This window comes from Podarcis tiliguerta, assembly GCF_965153285.1.
Source record: "Podarcis tiliguerta genome assembly, chromosome: 3".
NCBI lineage: Eukaryota > Metazoa > Chordata > Lepidosauria > Squamata > Lacertidae > Podarcis > Podarcis tiliguerta.
Window position 1 is genome coordinate 51,488,951 of NC_139536.1, and position 25,533 is coordinate 51,514,483.

A 25,533-nucleotide genomic window follows, 5' to 3' on the forward strand; every position below is an offset into this window, starting at 1 on the left:
TTATGCATTTTTTCAAAGGGGAGAAAGTATTGCGGGCTTGGCACATAGGATTTTTTTTTTATCTCCTTTGGATAAAGGCAGACATCAAGGTTCAAATGGTAAAGTTGCTTGAACAACTTCAGAAACACCAGTTTCCTCTAGAATACAAGCAGTAAGGATCTGGATAAGCTTTTAATACCTGAACCCTTCAGGTGTTGGGATGATGAGGTGAGGATTTGGGGGGTCACTATGGCATCGAGGTACTTTCACAGGACGGGGACTATTCCGATGAATAGCTACAAGCAGAAAGAGGCAGAGGGAGGGCATTCAGATGATTGAAGAGAACAGTCAACACATGCATGTCACATTTGATGCAGGATCATTGTAATGGAGGTCCAGTTCATGCAATTTGTTTGAAGTGGAAGAAACTGGGATGAAATCGACCCAGAGAGACTTTCTCAAATAGCAACTGATGTGGCTCACTGTGCATTCAGATTTGCCTGCCAGCCCATGGGAAGCGGACTTAAGAAATTGGTCAGCCCAATGTATATGCAGGCTAGTAGCCAGGAGATGTAGTGGGCTATGGAAAAGCAAGCACTAGTAAGTAAGCTATTCCTATTTATATGTCATTTAGCGTACAAATAGTTAAGAAAATGTGTGTGTGTGTGTGTGTGTGTGTGTGTGTGAGTGTGTAATATTTTGCAAAAGTACAAAGGCTTCCTTAAGCCACAAGACAACTCCGAATTTATGGGACTTGCTCTGTATATTTAAATATTTAGCTTGACTACAGATATATTCTTTCATAATTAACCTGGACTTGTTTGGACTGAAGTTGTTCACTCTTTCAAGTGCATCTTTGATGTTCAAGCAAAACACGGATTTGAGTTTTCTTCTTTTCCTCCTCAAGTGGAGTATAATGGAGTATACTAATGGAGTATAATAATGCCATTATTTCTTCAATTTGTCCTAATGGACAAAGGTCCGTTAAGAGCCATTCCAGCTCAACCACGATAAGCAAGAGAGATCCTAACCTGGTATCAGCAGAACACTTCTAGTCATTTTAATGTTGTCACTTTATAGCTGTACCTGCCATAGTTGTTGATCTCTCAACATAAGCAACTCCCTTGCTTATACATTTTATGCAGGGAAAGGCAAGCTAATTGTGGAGGACACACTCTATATACAACAAGACTCCACATTGGCTTGCAGGCCTCTCTAGTTCATGCAGGTCTGCACACCTCGTGCCCCTCCCGGCATAATGTAGCCCACCAGTTTCATAGGAGGCCCACCAATGGTTGGATCAGTCTTGTTTTTGTGCAGGGCTAAGTTGAAGAATCTCCAGGAAAGCTATTCAATTTCTGCTATTAGTATGAACTTCACTTAATGCAAAATATTCTGTATAAGGTTATTTCCCATATAGTATAAGGTTATTTCCCATATAGTTCCAGTTTGTTCACCACTGTTTTGTGAGCGTGGTCACACATGCCTTAGCTTGGATTACTATTACATGCTCTACATGGGGCTACCTTTAAGGAGGGCTCAGAAACTTCAGTTGCTGTAGAAAGCAGCTATAAGGTTGTTGATTGAAGCCAGTTGTCAGCAGCTTGTGACTCCACTATTGTACTATACCAGGCATAGGCACACTCCCCCCCCGATGTTTTGGGACTACAACTCCCATCACCCCTAGTTAACAGGACCAGTGGTCAGGGATGATGGGAATTGTAGTCCCAAAACATCTGGAGGGCCAAGTTTGCCTATGCCTGTACTATACTCACTGGCGTCCTGTTCATTCCTGGGCCCAATCCAAAGTGCTGGTTTCTACTTTTAAAGTTAAGCGGTTTAAGTGCCAGGACACCTAAAGGACCACCTATTACTTATTTATTCTTTTTCTGCCTTTCTTCCTCTAAGCAGCACACAGCAGCACATGTGCATTTCGTAAGCAATCTCCCATCCACACACTGACAAGATCTAGGCCTGCTTAGCTTCAGCAAGGCCTCTTGTCCCTTCAGAACATGCCCTGGGACCACCATGCTCACTGAAGTCATCTGGACAGGCACTGCCAATTCCTGAGGCTCAGGAAGGAACATGTGGTGGGAACATGTGATGGGACTTAATTAGCTGCTGTGCTCATACTTTGGAATGCTGTGCCTTGAGAAGAGTTATCTGGCCACCTCACCTCCCTGATGTCATTCCAAGCCAAACTGAAAACCTGTCTGTTCTAGTAGGCCAAGATGGATTATCTGCTGCTTCTTATATTTTAGAGGGCTTTTAAAAACTGCATTCTTTATTGTAGAGATGGGGAAACACTGGTCCTTCACAGGTTGTTAAGACTCCCAACTCCCATCAATCCCAACCAGCATGACTAATGGTCAACGATGATGAAAGCTGCAGTCTAATAACGTCCTGAAAGTCTCAGGTTCCCCATTCCTGCTGATTTGTTGTCATCATTTTGTGAAGACAGGAGGCCGACATACTGAGTTGGATGACTGGCTGGTTCTTGTTTTTATTGTGACTCGTGTGTGTTTTAGATGTACACATTCAATTCACTTACAACGACATGTTTCTATTTCTACAAACTACAGGTGTAAAGTTCCAGAGGAAGAGACTGTGTAGCTGCTGCCTTACCAAGGTACAAACCTGTAACAGGACTATGAGGCTTTCCAATTACATGGCCAATACATTCGTTCATCAATGCCTGTAAACTCTGGAAGATAGAAAATTAATATCACTGCAACAATAAATACCGCATTTTTCTAATAAGTACCTGCAGTATCTTTAATGAATTTAAATGTATAACTTAGGAACATATATAATTCAAGAAGTATGAATAAAATGAATCACCAGCAAAACTTATCTGGTCACAAATGCAGCCAATAGTGTTTGTTAACTTAAAATATGAGAGTGGTTAATGACGTACCAAAAAGTCATCTTCAGGAAGAGCTGAAATAAATGCTGGCTCAATGGCTTGAAGGAAATCAAAACCTTGTGTTGCCCACCTGTTGTGCAGAAAGAAGTTACTGGTTAACCAGGAGTACTTATATAAGCAGCTCTATTTATTTAGAGAAAAACAACCTCTGTTGCCATGCTACACAAAAATATTGCCTTTCTAAACACTATGCAAATCTAAAACAATGCCTACTCAAGACTCTGTTCCCTGAAGCTATGTTTTTATGGCTATGCATGGGAAAGAATACTGAAATCCCAACACCCTTAAGGTGGGTTTCAACATAGCACTAAGTGGGACATGTGTTCATGGAATGAGGTCCATTGGCACAACAGGACTTCCGCCTCCTCCGTGTGCCTCCTAAACCTATTTTGGGGGTTTCCAAAACCTTCCAGAGATTTAGGTGGCATGGGGGGAGGGAGGGGGAAAGTCTACTGACTCCTGATCTAGATGACAACCCTGTTTCCCCGCAGACATTTAGTATGTCCACAATGCAAAGTCTGGCCAAACTCTGCAACATCTCCAGTCGTGACAATTATCTTTTCAAATTAATGACAACAAAGGAAATAATGAAGTATATGCCATGTAGAAAAGGATGTGCACCTGGTAAGGACAGCCAAAATGCTTGGGAACCCACCATTAACCATAACCAAATTGCCATGACTTTCAGGTACTTAGTGAATTATAAGAGAATCCTTGGAGGCTGAGTGCAGCTCTTGATGCAGGCAATGGGCAGAAGATTATATTCTAAGTCATCCTGATTATTTACTATAGCATGCATTCCCCATATCGTAATTTTAAAAATCAAGTCTAATTAAACTATGTAACAAACCTTAATTCTAGTCTTGTTTTCTAATCATGAGTCGCGTTTATCTGAAAACTCTTAAATGACTGGTGCCTTGGATTACCTCAAATATCTTATTCTTGTACCCATGTTGTGGTATTTAGCATTAATATAATCTTCAAAGTAATCAAGGCAGCAACCTTGCTCTTTGTTTAAATATTACAAGCTCCCATAAAACAGAAAGGAGGAAAATTGAAAATAGTTATTTCTCAATCATTACCTTGGTCTAGTACCTCGGCCACTCTCACACTTAGTAAGGACGTAATTCATCCACTTTCTTGCAAAACTGATATACTGCTCTCCAATTTTCTGTCTGAATACCCCAGACATCAGACGGATGGCTTCTTTGTGGTACTGCAATATATTAAAATCACCTGTCAAGGCTTTGAAATAAATATTGCCATTTTCAACTGCTACAACAGTGTTTCTGGAACTTCAAAATTCTGCATCCAGATTTACAAATTCTCCAATAATGCAACTCAAAATTAATAATAAGTACAACATAAACACAATGTGGGTGATATCCAACCAAGTACTTCATTAACACAAGAACTTCTGGCTGTGCAATGGATGTTCCCCTCCCTCTCTTTGTGTTCCCCCATCTCCCCTAAATTTTGTTGATGGAGAGAGGAGAGAGAGGGGAGATCCACTGTGCAAATGGAAATAATTGTGCAAATGGAACTACTTTGTTAAGATACAACCCTGTGAAAAAAGCAAGAGAATAGCATGGTATGTCTCTGTAACACCTTGCATACAAACCTGCTGATAACCAATGCAATACAAAACTGCAGTTATGCATAAATAAAAAGGCTGTTGGGTCAAAACTCCCTGGAGCCTTTCATACATAAGAAAGGGAAACCCAGTAGGGAACACTGCTATTTAGCAGCAGCCCTTGAAAAAGGAGAATATGGGTCTAATTTTGACCTGAGCAGATGATCTTCTATTTTCTTATGTGGTGTGCTTGCTACACAGCCTCCAATGTTTCATAACTTTAAAACAAAACAAGCATTCTTATAATGGGAAATATATATTGTTTTTATTTTTTTGTGCGTTTTTGTTCTTTTGCATAAAATGTAAAGCCAAAGAGTGCTATTGCACTCATGCCTTGCTTGTGGACTTCTCATCTGGTTGGCCCCTGTAAGAACGGAACACTATGCTAGACAAGCCCTTAGGTACGATACGATACGATATCTTTATTGTCATTGTCCCTTGCGGAACAATGAAATTGAAAAACTACATAAAACTACATAAAAACTACATAAAACTACCACAAAACTACATAAAACATTCAAAAACCCCTAAAAAAACTCTAAAACCCCATTTTAAAATACACTATACTACAGAGACCCCTTATGCTGCGTTTAGAACCAGAATTGCATTAGCGTAGAAACTGTTTTTCAGGCGGCGAGTCCTGGCCTTTATAACCCTATACCTTCTTCCAGAAGGCAGAAGCTGAAAGGTCTGATTCTAAACATTATGCTACTATTAGTTGCACAACGCTATTTCTCCGAAGTGAAAAGCGATTACCCAATCAAAAGGCTGTTTAAAAAAACATGACCCATTTAAAAATTCACTTCGAAGAAATAAAATTAAAGCCTTCCACTTGGGGAAAAATAGGCAAAACATTTCTCTTGAACCAACCTCAAAACCAAAGTTGTAACACTGAATCATGGCTTCCCGGTAATATTGCTGCAGGGTGGCAGATTCTGATTCATCAACCTCAGCATCAAATTCAGAGGTGAACATGCGATCAACTCTGTCAATCGCACTGCTTATCTTATTGCAAAGCTGTAATGCATCACTCTGGAAAACAGGAAAAGTATTTGCTGAAGTATTATTTGTGTATTTAATATTTGTATTCTGCTTTTCAAATAGCAAATGCTGAGCTCAAAGAGTCTCACAGCAATCACAACAGCATTTAAAAACAACGAACATTGCAATCTCTAGAATATCAAACACAACAGCATATAAAGCAAACAACAAATTCATCAAAACAATTAACTCATAGTTAATTGATACTTCTTAATCATGTAATACATGGTTCTACAGGAACCTTATGATAATCCTCAATGGCTACTTCTCGCTATATCACGGGATACCTTAGGCTGCAATCCTCTACCTATTTACCTGGCAGTTAGTCCCACTGAACTCAGTGGTTCTTGCTTCAGAGTAGACATATATAGGATTGCACCGTTAAAAAATAAATTGTGATTTTTACGCAAAAGCCAACTTTATCAAAAGTGTGATTAAGATTCTTCAAGTGCATATATCCAACTACTATTTGTGTGCATGCAAGTTTCCACACCCAGTTTCCTACACTCAGGTTGAAATGGCCAGCTTCCAAGAATTTGCTGGTTAACCCCTAGAAATCTGGAACACAGGACCAAACATTGATAAGTGACTTTTGTAACCATAGCAATAATCCAGAAATTAATGGGTATGAATATCGTAGGTCCATTAATTTCAATGGATCTACTCTGAGTAGAAGTCAGGTGGATAAACTGGTGACTTGTAAATAGTAAAGCCTTATAAGGGAAAGGTTTTCCCAAGCACTGCATTTTACTGTTTTCCTAAAGCACGATATAAAGTTTCTTACTTACTATTCAAATCTGTTTGGAAGCTATGCTTCATGTGTCAGTGCATAAACATACAACCTCCCAATCTGTACATACAATTCATTCAGCCTGCTGTATAAATTACTCTCAACTTACTTGCACAAAACTGCAATGACAATCTTTCTCTGATCACTTGCATTTAAAAGTAGACCTCAGCAGCCTCTTTAGAGATTTTGTAATTCTAAGCGACTGAGAATGCTTAACAATCCAGAGGAATATAAACCAGAAAGATACGTACCTTCAGCTGCTGCAAAGCTTTGGCAATGACTGGCTGGCTGGATGTTTGCTCCTGATGTAAAGAGATGAGCCCTTCAAGAAACTGTTGGACAGCTTTTCTCTGGTTCACAAGATGAACAGGCTGCATGACTACAAGGAGGAGGTTGTCAACCTAAGAATACAAGGTTAATTTATGGTATTGCTGATAAACGGTTCCCAAAGTTGTAACCGTGAATTCTGAAATTTAAAATACTTAACTCTGACATGTTTTAAATGGTACTATTTTCCTTCCCACAAAATTGCTAATTTTATGAAAAACGTCTCCAGTTGTACTTCTGGATTTTCCAAGGCTGTTCCTTCAACGTTCATTGTGACCAATTTAGAGACAGTTACATATTGATAAACATATTTTGGTGCATTGTCTGCCTCCCTCTAAGCACCAGAGGCTGCTAGGTGAGGGATGAGAGCAACTCCAGTTGTATGCGCAGGCTGTGGTGCAAAACCTCCACACAGCAAGTTGGGGAATGAAGTCTGTGCAGAAGCTGAGTGGTGGGAGGAAAAGAGTTCCATGCACTTCTTGTTGCTAGAATAAGAACTTTTATATGCTCACTATATACATTAGTTTCATACTTCTAAAGTGAAGAAAGCCGTTTGATTTCTCCAATATGTCAACAGGTGCAAGAACTTATTAATATTATAATAATGGCACATTTTCTACTAACATCCTGTAGCTTCAAACATTGTTTCTTATTTATTTTATAAAATTTATAGAAGGCTTGATTGTAGAATTTGGATTTGATATCCCACTTTATCACTACTTGACGGAGTCTCAAAGCGGCTAACATTCTCCTTTCCCTTCCTCCCCCACAGCAGACACCCTGTGAGGTGAGTGGGGCTGAGAGACTTCAGAGAAGTGTGACTAGCCCAAGGTCACCCAGCAGCTGCATGTGGAGGAGCGGAGACACGAACCCGGTTCCCCAGATTACGAATCTACCACTCTTAACCACTACACCACACTGGCTCAAAGAAGAAACCTCAAAGCGGTTTTACAAAAAGGTAGAATAATAAAAAGTTAGGTACTACGGCAAGCTGTTTAGAATAGAATCGCTCTACTCAGCAAAGTGCCGTGCTCTGGATGACAACCCCAATCTGATCTAAGGCTATATTGACAATTTATCCTACTCTCAAATCCATTCAAGACAGAAAAATACACACTTTTTTGCAATATGAGGATCACACTAAACCCCTATGAAGAATGCATAGGCCGAATTCTCAAGCACCTAAGATCCTACCCTAGTAGTATTTCCAATTTTCTTACATGTGAGAAAAGCAGAGCATTTCTTAAATGTTGGGAGTCCATAAATAACTACCATTTACCAAATCAGAAGAATACTAATACAGAAATTCTTTACCTGCATACTTCTCAATGTGTCAATTGTCTCCACCTGAGGAACAATTTTGACAGGCTGTCCTTCCCAAGTGCTCCAGCTGTCATCAGTGTCATCATCTTTGTCTCTGTACTTTGTCATAAGTAAAAATGGTTCGCTTGCAACCTCATCAGAGTCTTTTGAACAGTCCTTTCCTGCAGCTGTATTAAGTAGCTGCAGGATGATAGATTTCTCTCCTGAAAGGTTATCTGGCACAAAAATCTGCAAGTTTTCAAGTCCAGGGATCTGTACCTGAGGAACAAACCAATATGGTCCAAATTATTAACACCTAGAACCACAGAAAAAATTCACTCATTTTTCTCAGGGTGAAAGGATTTTCACAGATGCTAAGTGACTACCACCATTATGCACCTTTTCCATGGCTATTTGCACTGCATCCCTCCCCACAACCACCACCTAGCGCTTCTTTATCTCAGTTGTCTCCCCCATCACTGCATGATAATAGCCAGTGGGGATCTCACAGGGAACAAGACTACAGAGAATGAACACTGAAGACATACAAAGTGGTGTTGCTCTTGCCCCAGGGTGTATTGACAACACATCACTAGGCATCACACTGTCTTCCCATGTTTCATTACCCATCAACACGGCACAGAAAGACAGGAACACCTCTCAGTTGCCTTGGCAACAATGGGACACATTCTGTGTACTGGTGGGCTGCAAAAGAGGGCAATGAACTCACAGCAGTGAGGTGATGCCTTTCCTTCCCATCCACCTCTGCCCCACAATGTGTATCAGGGAGGTCAGGTGCTTCCCAAGTACACAGATGGATGTCCAAGGAACAGCATTCAGTCACATGGACCCCCACCTTCAGTGGTACAACCCAGACACAGGTTTACCCCCTCAGTGAGAAATTATTTATTGTGTATCTTATCCTTCCCTTCATCGTATGATCCAGGTGCAGGTTACAATTCAGCAAAGTATGCCACTACGAACTGGTACTTTGGTAGCTAGACATGTCTAACCTTGGTAGTTGGACATGCATAAGATCTACACGCCACACACTGGAGAGCATAATAATCCCTTTAAGCCCCAAGGCTGATTTTACCTTCATGTACTGTTGTGCTTTCAGGGCACTGAGGAAATCCCGCACAGAGGCAGAAAAGGTGAACTCTGCTGCTATTTCAAGGTCCTAAGAATAAAATGGCAGGTGTTTATCAAACTGCACGGTTAAGAAGCCTATCAATGCAGCTGAACTGGGCACACTATGTAAAACCACTTTTTCTTTTTACCTTTCTTAATCTCTTGGCAAAGCCAAGAGCTTTGGATGCTCTCTCTCTGGCTTCATGGAACAGCTCTTTCAGTGCCCGGCTGGTCTCTATCACAGACCTCCTACAAATAATTTAACAGAATGCAGTTATTTCAACACATTGTCACACATGCATTCAAATGTGCTGAAGAAGAACACATAAAAAAAGGCTAATCAAGAAGTCAGAAGGCAAATATGTACAAACAAGAAGCTAAAAATGAATCTGGTATTGAGAAGATGACACATCCTACACAAAAAGACAAAGTGTACAGTTAAGGAAACAAGGCAGAGAAATTATTTTCATGCCCTTAACTGCAAGCATTATTAGGCTGAGCATACACAAACACTGGGTTTCTGCTGCAATTTTAAAAGAAATTCATGCTGCTTCTTTCATGCATATAAAGACATCCGTAACACGATAGTGTATCTTATGTAGGTCTGGGAGTACCTGATTTCATCTGAAGCTGCACTGTCATCAGCATTAGCCCAAAATTCATCACAGCTCTCTTGTAAGCCAGAGTCTAAAAAGATCCCTGTAGATTTAAGCAGCACTCCTGCAATGTCACTGAAACAAAATCAAAAACAATTGTCACTCCCACAGACAACGCAGAAAGAGGCTTGTGCATCAAGAAGAGCTTTGATTTGATATCCCGCTTTATCACTCCCCTTCAGGAGTCTCAAAGCGGCTAACATTCTCCTTTCCCTTCCTCCCCCACAACAAACACTCTGTGAGGTGAGTGAGGCTGAGAGACTTCAGATAATTGTGACTGGCCCAAGGTCACCCAGCAGCTGCATGTGGAGGAGCGGAGACGCGAACCCAGTTCCCCAGATTACGAGACTACCGCTCTTAACCACTACACCACACTGGCTCTCAAAACTTCCAAAGCATTCCAGGATTAGAATGCCATTGATATGAAAGTATTAAATAAAGTTTATGTAAAATAAATGAAATTAAATGTTCCCCAGTCAGATGCAGTTTGGGGGGGGGGGGACCTAATTAATTTTAAAATTGTTCAGATACACACTGCTTAATATTCAACTTTTACTAGCTTTTTAATAAGATCAACCTTACTTTTAGTAAATGGAAGTAGATTTCCAATTAATAAAACTTTTTTTAAAATCCCTGCTAATAAAACTTAAAATTTTGAGCAAAATGGACATGAGAATCACAATAATAATAAGTTCTACCAGAACAATTTTCCAGCTTGAGCTTCACCTCCTCGTATATAAGGAGTGATTTCTTTGGTGAAATTCCATTCTTCCTCCAGGAGATTTTTTAAACTATGAGATGCTTGAGGTAACTGCTGTAGCATTTGGATCCAGCTTCGCATATAAGCAAAATAAACCTTGAAAAGGGAAGAGCAGCAATTTAGGTCATATTGTTTCACCAGACTCCACAATGGAGACAGAGCCCACCTGTAATGTGATGGTGGCTTTGTGAAATGGAGTATCGTCAGAATGTATTAGGGAGTAGGTGAGATGCCAAGGGAGATATGTAAAAATCAGCACCTCATCTCTGTTTTTGCTTCCAAAGAGCAAAGCTCAGGACCATCCAAGATAGGACCCCTGATTATATTGCACAACGTAGTTAAAACAGAAACACAATTCCTGCACAACTAGAGAAGCTAATGAAAATAAACTGACAATGGTGAGACAATTAAGATAGAGAAGCCTACAGAAGTGACCCACTATAAAATAGGATTGCTTGCTTACCATTAACATCTTATGCAGGTCTTCCTCAAAAGAGTCGATGTTGCAGTTGTTCTTCTGTAAGTCATCTAACACCTCACGTAACATAAACTGATAATATTGCTTCATAAGCAGACCCCCTTTCAGGACCTCTTTACACTCTCTCACTAGCTGCAAGGAAACAGTCCATAAAAAGCAATAAATCATTTGGATGCTTAAAAAAGAGTTTCTCTTGAGATTTTAATCATAGATTTAATTTAGAGGTTTTAACAGATCATGTGGCCCTCTCTACACAACATAAAATCGCCAAGCAACACAAGAGCTACAACAGTAGAGTGAGTGGGATTTCAGAGTTGAATTCTACAGACCATTAACTCTGCTAAGTGTTTTACAAACCTTTCTTCATTTACTATCACAATGAGCCTGTAACATGGAGCCACTTTTTACTCCAAGAAAGGCCTCAAATGGTAATGACCAGTGATGGTATCTGAACCCAGATCTCCACAGCTCAAATCCCACACACCTTTATAAAAAGTTTGCTTTATATCATTTCACAAAACCCTTTTTTTTAATTTAAGAAACCCATAAAACTTCACATTTTCACGTTTGACTGCTACAATGCTAGAATTGTGGGGAAGGGAGGGGGCATGATAAACTTTTTATTGTATACTTTAACCCAAGCCCCTGCAACAGAGTAGGGAATTAAAACCCATTAAATAAATATAGCTGATGGCTATGTATTTACCGAAACTAAGGAATAAGTCAATTTAGTTGGCAAAGAAGCAGAGACAGAACCATATTTGCCCTCCACAGAATCCTCAGTAATTGTTGTCATTCTTACAAGAAAGAGAAATAGCAGCTTACAGTACTGTGCTTCCCTCTGAATTGTTAATCACTTTATTAAGAAATGTATATCCTGCTTCTCACCCTGCGTCTCAAAGCAGCTTACAAAAAATTGTAGGCTTTTGGGGGAGAAGAGGTATAAGATCTTACTGTAACTTTTGGTAAAGCAATTAGCAGAGAATATTGGCCTTCGTTATCTTTTAAGTATCTTTTTATGCTACTGAAAAATATTACCACCAATCTAAATACGTACTACGCATCCCTTCTGTGGAACAATGTAAGACTTCTTATTGCTAAGGACTGGGGAGGGAGGGGGGTTAATAAAACACTTTGGGCAAACCTGTTTAATACTCAAGAGAGATGGCTCCCCAGCAGGCTGCTGTTCCAACCTTAATTTGAGGCATTCATGGATAACATTGAGAAGGACTCGGCAAAGAACTAGGAATGCAGGCTCAAAAGATGGCAAATCCATAGACTTCAGCTCTTCCCGTGACACAGTACTGCACTTTTGATCTGAAGAAGGCGGAGAATTTGACAACTGCACGTAATCTGAACTTAAAATAGGATCTGGGTACTCTGAAAACTAACAAAAAAATAGATACTATGTAACAAACAACCTGAAACACTTCCCCCCCCCCTTCAGTTTAATAACTTATCAGGGGTAAACCCACCACCAAACATTGACTTTAAAACAACAACAATCTTGTTCAATCAAAGTATCAGGCTTTCCTTTCAGACCTGTAGAACTATAGTAGTAGATGTTGGTCACAAGCCAGGAGAAATCACACAATCAACTTTGCATGCCCAGCAGGGCGCTTGAGCTTTCTCAAATCAGCATCATGCCATGCTGCTTAGCAAGTCCACTTTTAAGTGAGTGGATTTCAAAAGCAGCTTGTGATGCAGCACAAGCATTGATATTCAAAGCAAAATATATCTGAAGTTCCATGAGGGCACCTCTAAAAAATCTGCATGGGCGGGTTGGGATATTTTGTGATAGTTGCGTTTCTCTATGCCATAATGTAAACGTTAAAATGAGCATCGTAATTCCAATCTGCAAACAGTCCTAGTGTTAAAACAATGTCTAAAACACTTGTGTTAAGTGATTGTACAGCACTACATGCAATATAAAATGTTAATACACTAAACAAATTGCTACCTACATCAATGTGTTAAAAAGCCATTTGCAACAAGTTTGTCCTTCAGCTACTAACTGTAAATTTAAATGTCCATTTTATAAAAATGAGGTGCATTTTATAAAATTGCTCCTCCTTGGATTTTTAGGAAAGGGAAACCCCTGTTAATGTACACATTTCCACTGATATCAGCATTTTAATTGCTTATTACTAAATTAAAAAATGTATAGCTGAGGAAGAGATAGTATGCAGTGAATGATTGAATGCACCTCTAAGTGTGACTGGTATTAAGTTTGTGTTCATAGCATCAGTATTATTATTTTATTATTAATTATTATTATTATTTATTATTATTACCACTACTGCTGCTGCTAGTAGTACTACTACATTACCGTCGTACCTCGGCTCCCAAACGCCTTGGGAGTCTAACGTTCCGGCTCTCAAACAATCAAAAACCGGAAGTGACTGTTCCAGTTTTCGAACGTTCTTTTGGAAGCCGCACATCTGATGGGGCTTCCGATTGTCTGCAGGAGCTTCCTGCAGCCAATCAGAAGCCACACTTTGGTTTTTGAACGTTTCAGAAGTCAAATGGACTTCCGGAACAGATTCTGTTCGATTTCCGAGGTATGACTGTACTACCTATTTTATGCCCAAGGCTATGAAACCAACATGGCAACAGCTCATGTAATAAATAAATGCTCATGTAACTAAACATTCATATAGTCATAGAATTGAAAGGGCAGAATGCTCAAAGTCTTTTTTTTTACTTTGCACATCATATTCCATATTATCACATATGAAATTACCATACTTAAGTAGTAAATAACTTTATCAGCATCTCTCTGGAATCAGAAATTTATAATTTTAAACAGACAGAGTAAGCCAGTTACATGTAATTATACTAGCCCAAAAATTTAAACATATTAAAGCTGCGTTCCTATATACACTTACCTGGGAAGATGTCCCACTGAACTCAATGGGCCTGACTTCTGAGTAGGCATGCATGGGATTGTACTGTAAGTGTCTTAGTTTTCATAAATGCAACATCCAATTTGCTTTTCTTTATACTACCTCAGACACATTTCTGACATTTTGTTCATTTATTATTAGATGACTGCTTCTCATTATAGTATTATTTCAGAAAACAAAATATTTCAGGAATGAACATGCTAAGAAATACACCATTGCTAAAATGTGAACTTCATCCTTCTATATACTAAAATAGATTATTAATTTCTGCAGAGCAAAAAACAGTGCAAAAAGTCTACATCAGTATCTTCTAGAGCAGGGGTTGGTAACCTGTGGCTACCCATATACTGTTGGATTGCAACTCTCAATTGGCTATGATGGCTGGGATTGAAGGGAGTCCAACATCATCTTCTGAACAGCCACAGGTTAGCTGCCTTGTTCTAAAGAAAGATGTCTCCACAATAAAGAAAATTTACCTGGAGTAGACTTCAATATTAAACATCCCTTTACAATGGCTGGTTGTTAAAATTATTATTATTATTATTATTATTATTATTATTATTATTATTATTATTCCAATCCTAGACTCCAAAGTGAGTTAATTTGGAAAATGGAACCAGTCAATGCCTCAATTCTTTTTTACACCTCACTGTTCACCATCATATTAGATGATGAGACCTTGTTAGATAGGTTTCTTAATATCCCATGAGGTTTCATTTCATAAGACTTAGGATTCTTTATAAAACAGCTGAAAGGTATAAACTCTATAAGCAATGATAATGCCATCACTGGGTAGTTAACACAACAGCGATGCTCATCTCTCCACATTCACATTTTAAAAATCTGTATTGCAGAAGAGCAGATTAGATAATGGGAAAAACTTTCTAGCAGCGATCATTTTGTTAATGGAAAAAACTGCACAGAAAAGTAGCAGAACCGTCTTTGGACAATTTGAGAAAGTAGCTATAGTAGATAATTATGAGCAGCAAATCCAGTCTCAAGGCAAGGGTCGTCTTGATGTGCCTTCTAATTTTATTCTACACTGTGGTTATTCAAATTAAAAACGCAATTTGATATACAAAGCACAATAAGGCATCATACCCACATGTATATTTTCAATTCAAATCCCATACAAGGTTTACAGTATAAATTAATATGCTCAAACTCATATATTATAATAAAAGAAAATCCAGCGTCTTTAAACCAGACTTTATCCTCTTCAGAACACACATTTGTCCTTGAGCAACCCCCCTCCAAACGCCATGATGAACACAGACATTCTGGTGTAATCTGAATGATACTTCAGCAGCCATGGAAGAGATTGAAAGAATGGGGAGAGTAATGTGGAAGTGATTAAATGGGTTGCCACTCATACTTCATTTGTTGGTACAACCACAAAACCGAGAAGCTGCTATGCGCGCCCACATGCATACCGTAACTCTCCCCTTCCTAACAATAATGCATGCACCCAATAATGTCCAGCACACTACAGTTACCTTGAAAAGAGTCTTTTATTAGCTAAAGAAGGCTTATTTCAGTGGAGGGAGGGGGAGGGACAAAGGAAGATCTCTGAGAGCATGAGGATGCCCATGGGTGTCATGATGTTAACCCATGAAAGAGTGTTGGACTAGAACCAGGGCAAGTCAAATTCAATTCTCCACTCAGGCATGAAAACCATGGCTTGGTTACATTGGGCTGGTCACTGTATCTCAGCCCAACCCACCTCAAAAAAAACATTGAGGATGAATTTAGATGGGTAGGGGAACAACTACACACAACGCCCTGAGCTCCTTGGGCAAAAGGCAGAATATAAACCTAATAAAAAAGGAAATAAGTTATTAAGTTTCATTTCCATGCCAATCTGTATTCTGAAATTCAGAACTGAACAGATTCCAAGCATGCACTACATTTCACTTGGGCTCCAGCAAGGACTCCTATAAGAGATTTATTTCCCCACACTTCGCAAATACAGGAAAGTTTTCTATTTCATTTCTGTGGGGCTGGACCCCTAACTCTGCCATACATTAACCAGTACACAAAGCATCACGTTTTGAAAGTCTAGCCTTCATTTCTAGACTCTGCCCATGACTTTATGGGCGGTAAGTAACAACTATGATCCAAACAAGAAGGGAGGGAAGGAAACTGGACTGAAGATCCACCGATGGGAGAGCCAAGAAGAGAAGCCTTCCTCAGCCCTCTGTTCTTTAACAAAGCAGCTTCAAGGAGAGATTGGGCTCAGCACCTCACGCAGCCAACATGGAGCCAGGGCACATGCAAACTTCCAAGGCCAACATGGGAGTTCCACATTGGGTTTTTATATACGATACTTCTCCATTAACACATTGCAGTGATTAAGATGACTCATTAACAAGGCATTGCATATCGCAAAACAACTATGTGCGTATTATACAGAAGAATCGTTTCCAAAGAGAAAATTGAAACAAAGGAACAGTTTCCTGAAAATCTTTTAGCAGCGTGAAGAACCGATTCCCACCCCCCCGTTCCTCCCAGAACCTACCTCCAACTGCTGATCGCTCTTTATCAATGCCATTCGGGCCCTTTGCAAGGAGCCGTGCATTAACTTGTGCAGTCTTAAAATGAGCTTTCGCAACCCCATTTGTTTCAGTGCTTTATCTACAAACGGTCTATAAATAGAGGTCAAACAGTGTCTGCTGCACCCCGTCTCACCGCTGCACTCCGTAACAGCCCAGCAGGTTGAGTCGTCCTCAGATTCAAGCCTGTCAAGCTTTCTTGACAAATGGTCCTGTGCCTGAAAGTCAAAATTTGGCTTATTGGCAAAATTATTCTGGATGGCTTGTCTGAGTTCCTCCACACTCTCCTGAGAGATTTGTTCTTCATCTTCACTTTCTTCTGTGCACGCCCCCGAGGTTCCCCTATTGTCCTCCTCCTCCTCCTCATCCTCTGGATCGTTGTCCCTGAATGGACGGGGAGAAGGGATTTCAAACACTGGCCAGCCAATGTCAGAGAGATCCTTGATGCCCAAAACAGTTCCCATAATCCTCAGTTTCTGGTTTAAGTCTTTTGTAATGTTCAACCAGAGACAGAGCGCCTGCACCCTGTCCTGAAAATCCCTCGCAGCATACTTTTCGTAGTCACTTTGAAGGGCCTTCAGAGATGGATAAAGTGCTTCTACGTATTCTAGCAGCTCCATTATCCGCTTTACCTGTTCAAATGAGACCCGCTGGCGATAGAGATGCTCATGGTAGCTAGAGTAGCCCATAGCATTAGCTCCATGAGCTGCTTTACACTGTCCTCCTGATGTACCATTAAGACTAGCGCCACTGCCTAGACAGGAGAGGTTCCCATAGTTCACTTTGAAAGTAAGGATTTCAACAATAATATCTGGGATGGCTTGGCGGGCTGTGTACAGATAGAAGTCTTGGTCGTTAATAGTCCGCCCCGCGTGCCAAGCTTGCAGTTCAAGCCAAATTAGTTCATTGGATCGGTTTAACTCAACAGCGGAAGTGCTCTCCTGCCCTTTCTGCTCTTTTTCCTTTTTCTTGGAAACTGAGGTAAGCTTTAACAAAAGCCGCAGGGTTTCAAAGAACTTTAAGCGGTCCGCTGGGTAATCAGTACGAGAAGTCTGGCGTGTAGTTTTGGCTATAGGCACAGGTACAGATACGAGAGGCTTCGCATTGCTGCAGCCAAGGCTGAGGTAAGGCTTATTGAGATCAACATCTGGAATTGACTTTTTTGGCATGGACCCGCCAACCGTGTCCAACATGAATGAGCACTGGACATTTTTCTTGTGATCCCTCTCAGTTGTCCTCAGGGTGGCTCGGATCTTTTTCCCCTGCTTATAGCTGTGCTCTTCAGTGTTCTCAATGGTTTTGGCGTTGTCTTTGTTGGACAGCTGGCTTGGCGAGCTCATCTTCTCTGAAAATTATAAGATAAAAATTTTTTGCACCAAAAGTAAAAAGTTCACTTTTTAAAAAACACACTCATGCCCTGTTTTCTTTACTCCATTTGTATAATATTCCAGTTCTGAGATGTACTAAACACACATGACACATACTCTCAAAACTTCATATTCTGTTCGTATTCATTAAACACCCTTACAATTATTTAAACAGTTCAGAACTCAATGTAACACAAGTGGTTTTAAAATGCTGTACCCAATATGTTTTCAAGTTCATTGTCATAAGCAATGTATTAAATCAGTGGCTATCCAACTGGTCTTTAACAACAGCCAGAGGTAAAGTGGCAGAATGTTATTTGTGGCTACAGGTATGGCAACAGCACAGTCATATCCCATGTAATTAAACACTGGTGCCTCAGGGGCTGCATTAAGAAGTTCTCACGGGCTGCATTTGCAAAACTCTGATTTATTAAGTTCCAGTTACCATACAACCACTTCTTCCCATACAGCTTTGACAGCTAAAGATATGACGAAAACTCTTGTCATGATTGTCAAGGTGCTTCATCTAGGTATCACAAATTATTTCTGGGGTTTCTTTGTTCCCAGGGCTCTTTCTAGGGGCTCAATTTAAACCACAACCAACTCAAATATTCATATTTTCCTGAACAGTCATGACAGATTTAATAGTAATAACTGACAACCACAGAAAAAAATTCTGGAGCACATTTCACTCCCTGAAATCAAGGCAATGCTGAGTCACTTTGCAACTAAAGGCAGACATAATGATACTGTGGAGCTTTTAAAGTAATAGGTTTAGTTCTGAAACCATGCTAATGGAAACATTCTGTTGTACTAATTGTAATTATGAGAATTGACTTCTCATTATAATTATCTCTTTTGCTGCACATGGCAGCTGGAATGAGTGACTAAGAAGCAATTCTGGGAGCACAAGTCTAATGGAAGGGAGAAGGAGGATTTTTGCTCTCTCCCCCTACCCCCCCCCATCCAACCCTGCCCTAACAAGTTTCAAAAAAGAAAATGTTGCATAGAGAATGAGAGTTGTTTTTAGCAACCATTTTTGCACACTTATGCAATAGGGGGATATAATTGTAATAGATCCATTGCCCTCTCACAGAAACTACCAGGCTCTGAGGGTTGGAGAAAACTGCTGTAGCAGTTTGCTCCATCTTTGAGTTCTATACTACTGGTATTGGGGAGGGGAGGTAAAGGTATAATGCTCTCGGGGGCGGGTGGAGGTTTCAGTGCAGTATATATTCCCATCTCTACCACTTTTCTTCTACTTTCCAGCATCATGAATCTTCTGTACTTCAGGCATTGCTGGGGAAACTCCTGTGCTGCTCTTGCCATGAATCACAAATTACGTACTATACATGTTGTACCTGAACCACTAACCGCTTTAACAGAGGGTGGTGAACTCTCTCTTCCTGTTACATAAAATAAAAAGGAACTAAGTGATATATGTTCAACCTAGTTGGAGAGCAGGTTCAGCATAGTGGCTAAGAGAATGAGCTACAAATCAGAAGTCCCAAGTTCAAATCTTGACCTATTATGGGCTTGCCAGGTGGTCGCAGAAAGCCACTCTTTTCAGCCTCAGATCCCATTTATCTATATGGGGATAAAACAAATATTGACCTACTCTAATCTGTTGTGTTAGGACTGTGGAGTATTCTAAACATTCTGCAGCACTTTTTAAATGTTTACAATTAGTATGATGACAATGAAACAGCAGCATAAACTAAATGGACTTCCTATATTCACAGAATGCAGCTATTTTACACAAAAAACGCTAACTAGCATGCTGTACTGTTTGCGAGCTACATTAGTATGAGCGGTAATGTGAGATTTGGGCAGAATCATTAATATCATCAGCACAGAACAGAAAAATAAATACCTGTCAATACTAATGTTGTGCATACAGATGCACACAATGGCAATGAAGGGTGTTCTGATAACCTTCCTGTATGATTTCTTGGAGAAAGCACCTGCATTATTACTACAAAACTCTGTAGAAAAAATGATTTATCTAATCCTCAGTGGAGCAGTGAGACACATTTGTCCCACAGAATATACAGGAGACTGTATTCAAGGCTCCTCTCTTAGCCACTATCAGAGTTATTAATAGGGGAGGAGTCACAGCATAGTAGTTAGCAATCCATGTTTTTCCCACTTAAATCCTTCTGAAAGGAGGTGATGGGGAAAGGGTTTCTATGCCCACACAGCACTGGAGAGGAACTGCCAGTCAGAGTAGACACTATTGGGCTAGACTGGCCAACTTTGAGCCCTCTAGCTGTTTTGGGCTACAACTTCTACCATTTCCAGCGTACCACACACATACCTCTTAGAAAGCGGCCGGTAGGTCTCCCAACGCTATTTTTCAGATGCTTCGTTGACGAGCGCTTATTCTGCCGTGGTGTGCTAGGAGGAGAGTTTCCATAGGAGGTTTCAGCATTTTCTTCATCAGACAAGTCCTCAGGATCAGATTCGGAGATCCTGCCAGAGACATCTTCAGACTTACTGTCTTGCCTAAGTAGCAAAAGGAATTAAGATATAGAGGTCAGTTTAGAAAAGGCAACCCATTAGCGTGTCTCCACCCTATCATTGTGAACTTTCTGTACACTTGCCACTCCCATGTGACATACAGCAGCTCTCCCAACAATGTTGCTCCCCACCCCCACCCCAGTTTTCTGTCTGAAGCTGGAAAAGGCAATAAGGAAAAAGAAAGGAAAAAGAAAAAACCTCCACCACTAACCAGCAAACAAAAAGATAGAAGTGGTAATATTCCTCGAATAGCATGGTAAGGTACCATGTATGCTCTTGTGCCCATAAAATAATAAAGGTCACAGATTTCTGTAGCACAGGACAAACACAAAAGGATTAGAATTGCATTCTGGAGGCAGTTGGAGGATGGATGGCAGCTAACAGATTAAGGCTGAATCCTGACAAGACAGAAGTACTATTTTGGGGGGACAGGGGGTGGGCGGGGGACTCCCTGGTCCTGAATGGGGTAACAGTGCCCCTGAAGGACCAGGTGTGCAGCCTGGGAGTCATTTTGGACTCACAGCTGTCCATGGAGGCGCAGGTTAATTCTGTGTCCAGGGCGGCTGTCTACCAGCTCCATCTCGTACGCAGGCTAAGCCCCTACCTGCCTGCGGACTGTCTCACCAGAGTGGTGCATGCTCTAGTTATCTCCTGCTTGGACTACTGCAATGCGCTCTACGTGGGGCTACCTTTGAAGGTGACCCGGAAACTGCAATTAATCCAGAATGCGGCAGCTAGACTGGTGACTGGGAGTGGCCACCAGGGACCACATAACACCGGTCCTGAGAGATCTGCATTGGCTCCCAGTACGTTTCCAAGCACAATTCAAAGTGTTGGTGCTGACCTTTAAAGCCGGAAACGGCTTCAGTCCTGTATACCTGAAGGAGCGTCTCCACCCCCATCGTTCAGCCTGGACACTGAGATCCAGCGTCGAGGGCCTTCTGGCGGTTCCCTCATTGCGAGAAGTGAGGCTACAGGGAACGAGACAGAGGGCCTTCTTGGTAGTGGCGCCCGCCCTGTGGAACGCCCTCCCTTCAGATGTGAAGGAAATAAGCAGCTATCTTCTCTTTAAAAGACATCTTTGTGTACTAGAGTGGGAAGTACAACTTTTGAAATCTCACTGAGATGTAGATGGGAAACAAGGAGCAATACTTCAGAAGGACTAGAAACTTTGGGAGGATAGACATCAAAATCAGCCTTCTGGTTTACGAAACTTGTATGCACCTAGTTGTGAAAGGGATGGCAAACTAATCCACCGATGCCATTAAACCTTCCAGGAACTTTCTTAAATGCTAATGATAGCTTTCTTTCACTTACATGCAACAAGAAACAAAGGTCAGTAAATCAAAGAGCACTGCTCTATTTGATCCTGGGACAAAGCTTTCAGACATGACTTCTCCAAACCACAAATAACTCCAGCTATAAGGCAGACAGATACCATCTCAAGATCTGGCTCACAAAGTTTCTGTGTGTCAAAATTTTGTTTTACTATTTTAAAAAATCACTTTGAAGCAGACAAGGGCAGCATGTGATGATTAGGGAGCACAAGAATGTTTGGAAAGATGCTTTATTATGGTAACAGTCTAGAAATCTGGGCTGCAATGTTGTTTTGAATTATGCCAGTTGCTTTGTAACTACACTGGATTCCAGTCATTTTCCAGACCCAGCTCAGAGTGTTGGCTTTGACCTTAAAAAACCTCAGCAGTTTTCAGCCAGGTTACATGAAAGGTCCCTTCCTCTCACAGGTTCCTACACACACCTTGAGGTCATTGTCAGAGGCCACCATCGAGCGAGAGCTGGCCTTTCAAAACTGATTTTGGCTTTTTGAAGTTTTAAGACCTGTCTGTGCTTTAATTTTATTGCTTTATCTGTGCTGTGGTTTCTTTTATGTTGTAGTCGCATATTTACTGCATTTTAACCCATTTAAATTATGCAGCCCCGAGAACTTTGGTAATGAGGTAGCATAGCATTACTATAAATAAATAAAATAAATCATACTTCACTGTGAGGCAACAGACGTTTGCTAAACCACATACTTAACCAACTTGTTCCGATCTACAGTCTCTAACAATTTGCCTGAAATCACTTATATTTTTCATGTTCACTTCCGCAGACTTAAAACCTCACCCAGAACAACCAAACTAAATTGCAGTCCCATTTATAGACTTGAATTGATTATGCTTTTACCAGAGTCAGCTCTGCCCACATTTGAGATTCAAATTCATGATAGAACACTATCTAGAATTCATATTATTGTCAACTTGCTATGCATTAAGTTTCACTTTTGTCATGTTTCGTTTGATTTAGCACTCTCAAGAGAATAGCTTAGAACTGAGTCACTTCCTAGCCTCATTATGTATTTGACCCAAAGGAAAGAATTTGGTTGTATGGTATTATTCTTATTATTATTTATTAAGCTTAATTGTGCCTCTCATACCTTGGTGTTCTGATAGCTTTCTCAATACCCTGGCAGGATTCAAGATACAGTGGTATCTCAGGTTACAGACGCTTCAGGTTACATACAGACTCCACTAACCCAGAAATAGTACCTCGGGTTAAGAACTTTGCTTCAGGATGAGAACAGAAATTAGGCGGCGCAGCGGCAGCAGGAAGCCCCACGAGCTAAAGTGGTGCTTCAGATTAAGAACAGTTTCGGGTTAAGAATGGACCTTCGGAACGAATTAAGTTCTTAACCCGAGGTACCACTGTACTCATGTTCATTTTAAAATACCTGGTTCTTCTTCTTTTTAAACTCTAGATAGCTAATTGTCAATTCATTTTTGGCCCAGCTTTTAACATTTATTTATTATTTAGAAGAATAATATATATATTATTATTTATAAACTGCTCAGGAAAAGAATCCTTGCAGAGTTACTTAACTAAGCTTCAACATGCATTTATATGTATTTATTCCTTTTTGAATATCAGTTTATGAAAATTAAGCACCCCAATGTCTTCTCTCCAGGGACAAATGGGTGGGGTATAGTAGTAGTAGTAGTAGTAGTAGTAGTAGTAGTAATAGTATTTATGAATAAAAAGTAAAAGGATTTACACTACTTGTCGTAACTGGCAAATTACAATCTATGCATCTTCTTGTAACTTCATGCTACCTTCAGTAGTTTCCCCGATAACAAAATCAACACAAGACAATGGGGAAGCTACAGTAATAGCTGCATTAAGAATGACATATTTCTATGACAACACACTGTTCCTACTGTCACTGCAGGCTAGCAGATTAGCTGCAGCAATTTCAGCAAGGACAGCAGAAGCCGATATTTAGATGGAGTGGCCTTGTTCCCCTACTGCACCTGTTGTGGCTGTGAGATGAGAGAACCCACTAGCTACAGCCCCAGAGCTGCTGGTGCCACAGCTGAAGCAAAAGATGTAAGAGTTACCGAACTGTGCAGCATCAGCATCAGAGCTAATCCTGTGATAACAGAAGTTAAAACAAGCTTCCACTGCTGAGACAAAGTGCTACAAGAATATGCCGGCTTCTCAATTTACAGCTGCAGCAAGTGCTAAAGGAAAAATAAAGGTCTGGGTGTACTTGAGTTCAAATTTTGGGTAGGTGCAGAATTTTCCAAGAGACAAGAAATATGAATTCTATATAAAAAGGACAATATGGAAACTGAGCCTTTCTCTACAGATCTTAAAGACATCTATGGCATCTTAAAGACAAAATAAAGGTGCAACTCCCCCCCCCCCGAAGATAGATAACTAGATGTCAGAGGCATAATTCGAAGAAGTGGGGGAAAATCCTTACACTTGTGCTTTTGTTTACAAGGAGAAATACATGCAAAAAATGTTGTCTTTTATAATACCATCTGGGGTATACTACAATGCATCCTACCAAGGGAGTAAGGCAATCTTAACCCCTAATTTGCTCAGCTGAAGGGAGTGGTGATGTCCAACCACCTGGCTCCACTGGGTTCTGTTGGCAGGAGGCCTCCACTGCTACAGAAGTCCACAATGCATCCGCGAAAAGCATGGGTAGGCAGAGCTTGGCAGAAAACCCCAAAAATGAGGCATTTTGGGGAGTAGAGCTAGGTCAGTCAAGATCTGCTGGATCCTGAGTTGGTCTATGTAATGATGATGGGCATGGAGCTAGCACAGTGAAAAACATCTTTTTCATGGCCATGGCCCTCATTACCCTTCACTCAGGTTGGGGCAAGCAGAAGGGTTACACTACGTGGGGCTACCTTTGAAGGTGACCTGGAAACTACAACTAATCCAGAATGCAGCAGCTAAACTGGTGACCACATAACACCAGTCCTGAAATACCTACATTAGCTCCTGGTACGTTTCGGAGCACAATTCAAAATGCTGGTGCTAACCTCTAAAGCCCTAAACGGCCTCGGCCTAGTATACCTGAAGGAGCATCTCCACTGTCATTCTGCCCGGACACTGAGGTCCAGCTCTGAGGGCCTTCTAGCGGTTCCCTCACTGCAAGAAGCCAAGTTACAGGGAACCAGGCAGAGGGCTTTCTCGGTAGTGGCACCTGCCCAGTGGAATGCCCTCCCATCAGATGTCAAGGAAATAAACAGCTATCTGACTTTTAGAAGACATCTGAAGGCATCCCTGTTTAGGGAAGTTTTTAGTGTTTGATGTTTTATTGTGTTTTTAATATTCTGTTGGGAGTCGGCCAGAGTGGCTGGGGAAACCCAACCAGATGGGCAGAGTATAAATAATAAATTATTATTATCATTATTACTACAGATACAGTGGTTCATCTGTCACTCCATTCAGTCTGCTCCTAGTTATCCTTGGTAAAGCTAACCTTACTCTGTAATGTTTCCAATTAAAAAGAGTATTCTAGACCAAGAAAAGCCAGAGATCAGCATTAACGGTTTATTAGATTTTATGAGGTAATTAATTTAGTACAAAAATCTTAAGAAGTTATTGTAATATCACCAGCACGTAATTGATAATCTCTGCAAAATACCACTGCTGACATTTAAAATATCACTCAGTCTAAGCCAAGAGAATTGGATAAAAGAGCAAGTGCTTATTTTATGTCTGAGAAAAAATGAACTGACTTGTAATGTCACCATCTGTCAGGCTAATGAAGGAAGAATAATCCTCTCCTCTGTCACGATGAAGTCAACTCAGAAGAGATAAGAATGTTTATTTGTGTGAAATATATTTAGAACTTAGAAAATAAAGGT

General features: G+C 40.5%; 1 protein-coding gene across 11 annotated transcripts in view; it reads right to left on the reverse strand.

Annotated features, from left to right (window-relative positions):
* MAP3K4 (mitogen-activated protein kinase kinase kinase 4) overlaps positions 1-25,533 on the reverse strand; it is a 70,243-nt gene that overhangs the window by 16,045 nt on the left and 28,665 nt on the right. For 6 of the 11 annotated variants that reach the window (XM_083434023.1, XM_083434030.1, XM_083434027.1 and 3 more), the window contains exons 2-16: positions 20,166-20,353; positions 16,448-17,826; positions 12,168-12,410; positions 11,009-11,155; positions 10,484-10,641; positions 9,744-9,860; positions 9,279-9,378; positions 9,095-9,178; positions 8,011-8,277; positions 6,621-6,770; positions 5,409-5,570; positions 3,988-4,121; positions 2,897-2,975; positions 2,617-2,683; positions 179-275 (exon numbers count right to left, since the gene is read on the reverse strand). In XM_083434023.1, coding sequence (XP_083290149.1) covers positions 179-275; positions 2,617-2,683; positions 2,897-2,975; positions 3,988-4,121; positions 5,409-5,570; positions 6,621-6,770; positions 8,011-8,277; positions 9,095-9,178; positions 9,279-9,378; positions 9,744-9,860; positions 10,484-10,641; positions 11,009-11,155; positions 12,168-12,410; positions 16,448-17,821 — 3,179 coding nt within the window. In that variant the 5' untranslated portion in view covers positions 17,822-17,826; positions 20,166-20,353. Of the gene's footprint in view, positions 1-178; positions 276-2,604; positions 2,684-2,896; positions 2,976-3,987; positions 4,122-5,408; positions 5,571-6,620; positions 6,771-8,010; positions 8,278-9,094; positions 9,179-9,278; positions 9,379-9,743; positions 9,861-10,483; positions 10,642-11,008; positions 11,156-12,167; positions 12,411-16,447; positions 17,827-20,165; positions 20,354-25,533 lie in introns of all 11 variants that reach the window. The other 5 variants (XM_083434032.1, XM_083434028.1, XM_083434026.1 and 2 more) reach the window with 1 other exon arrangement.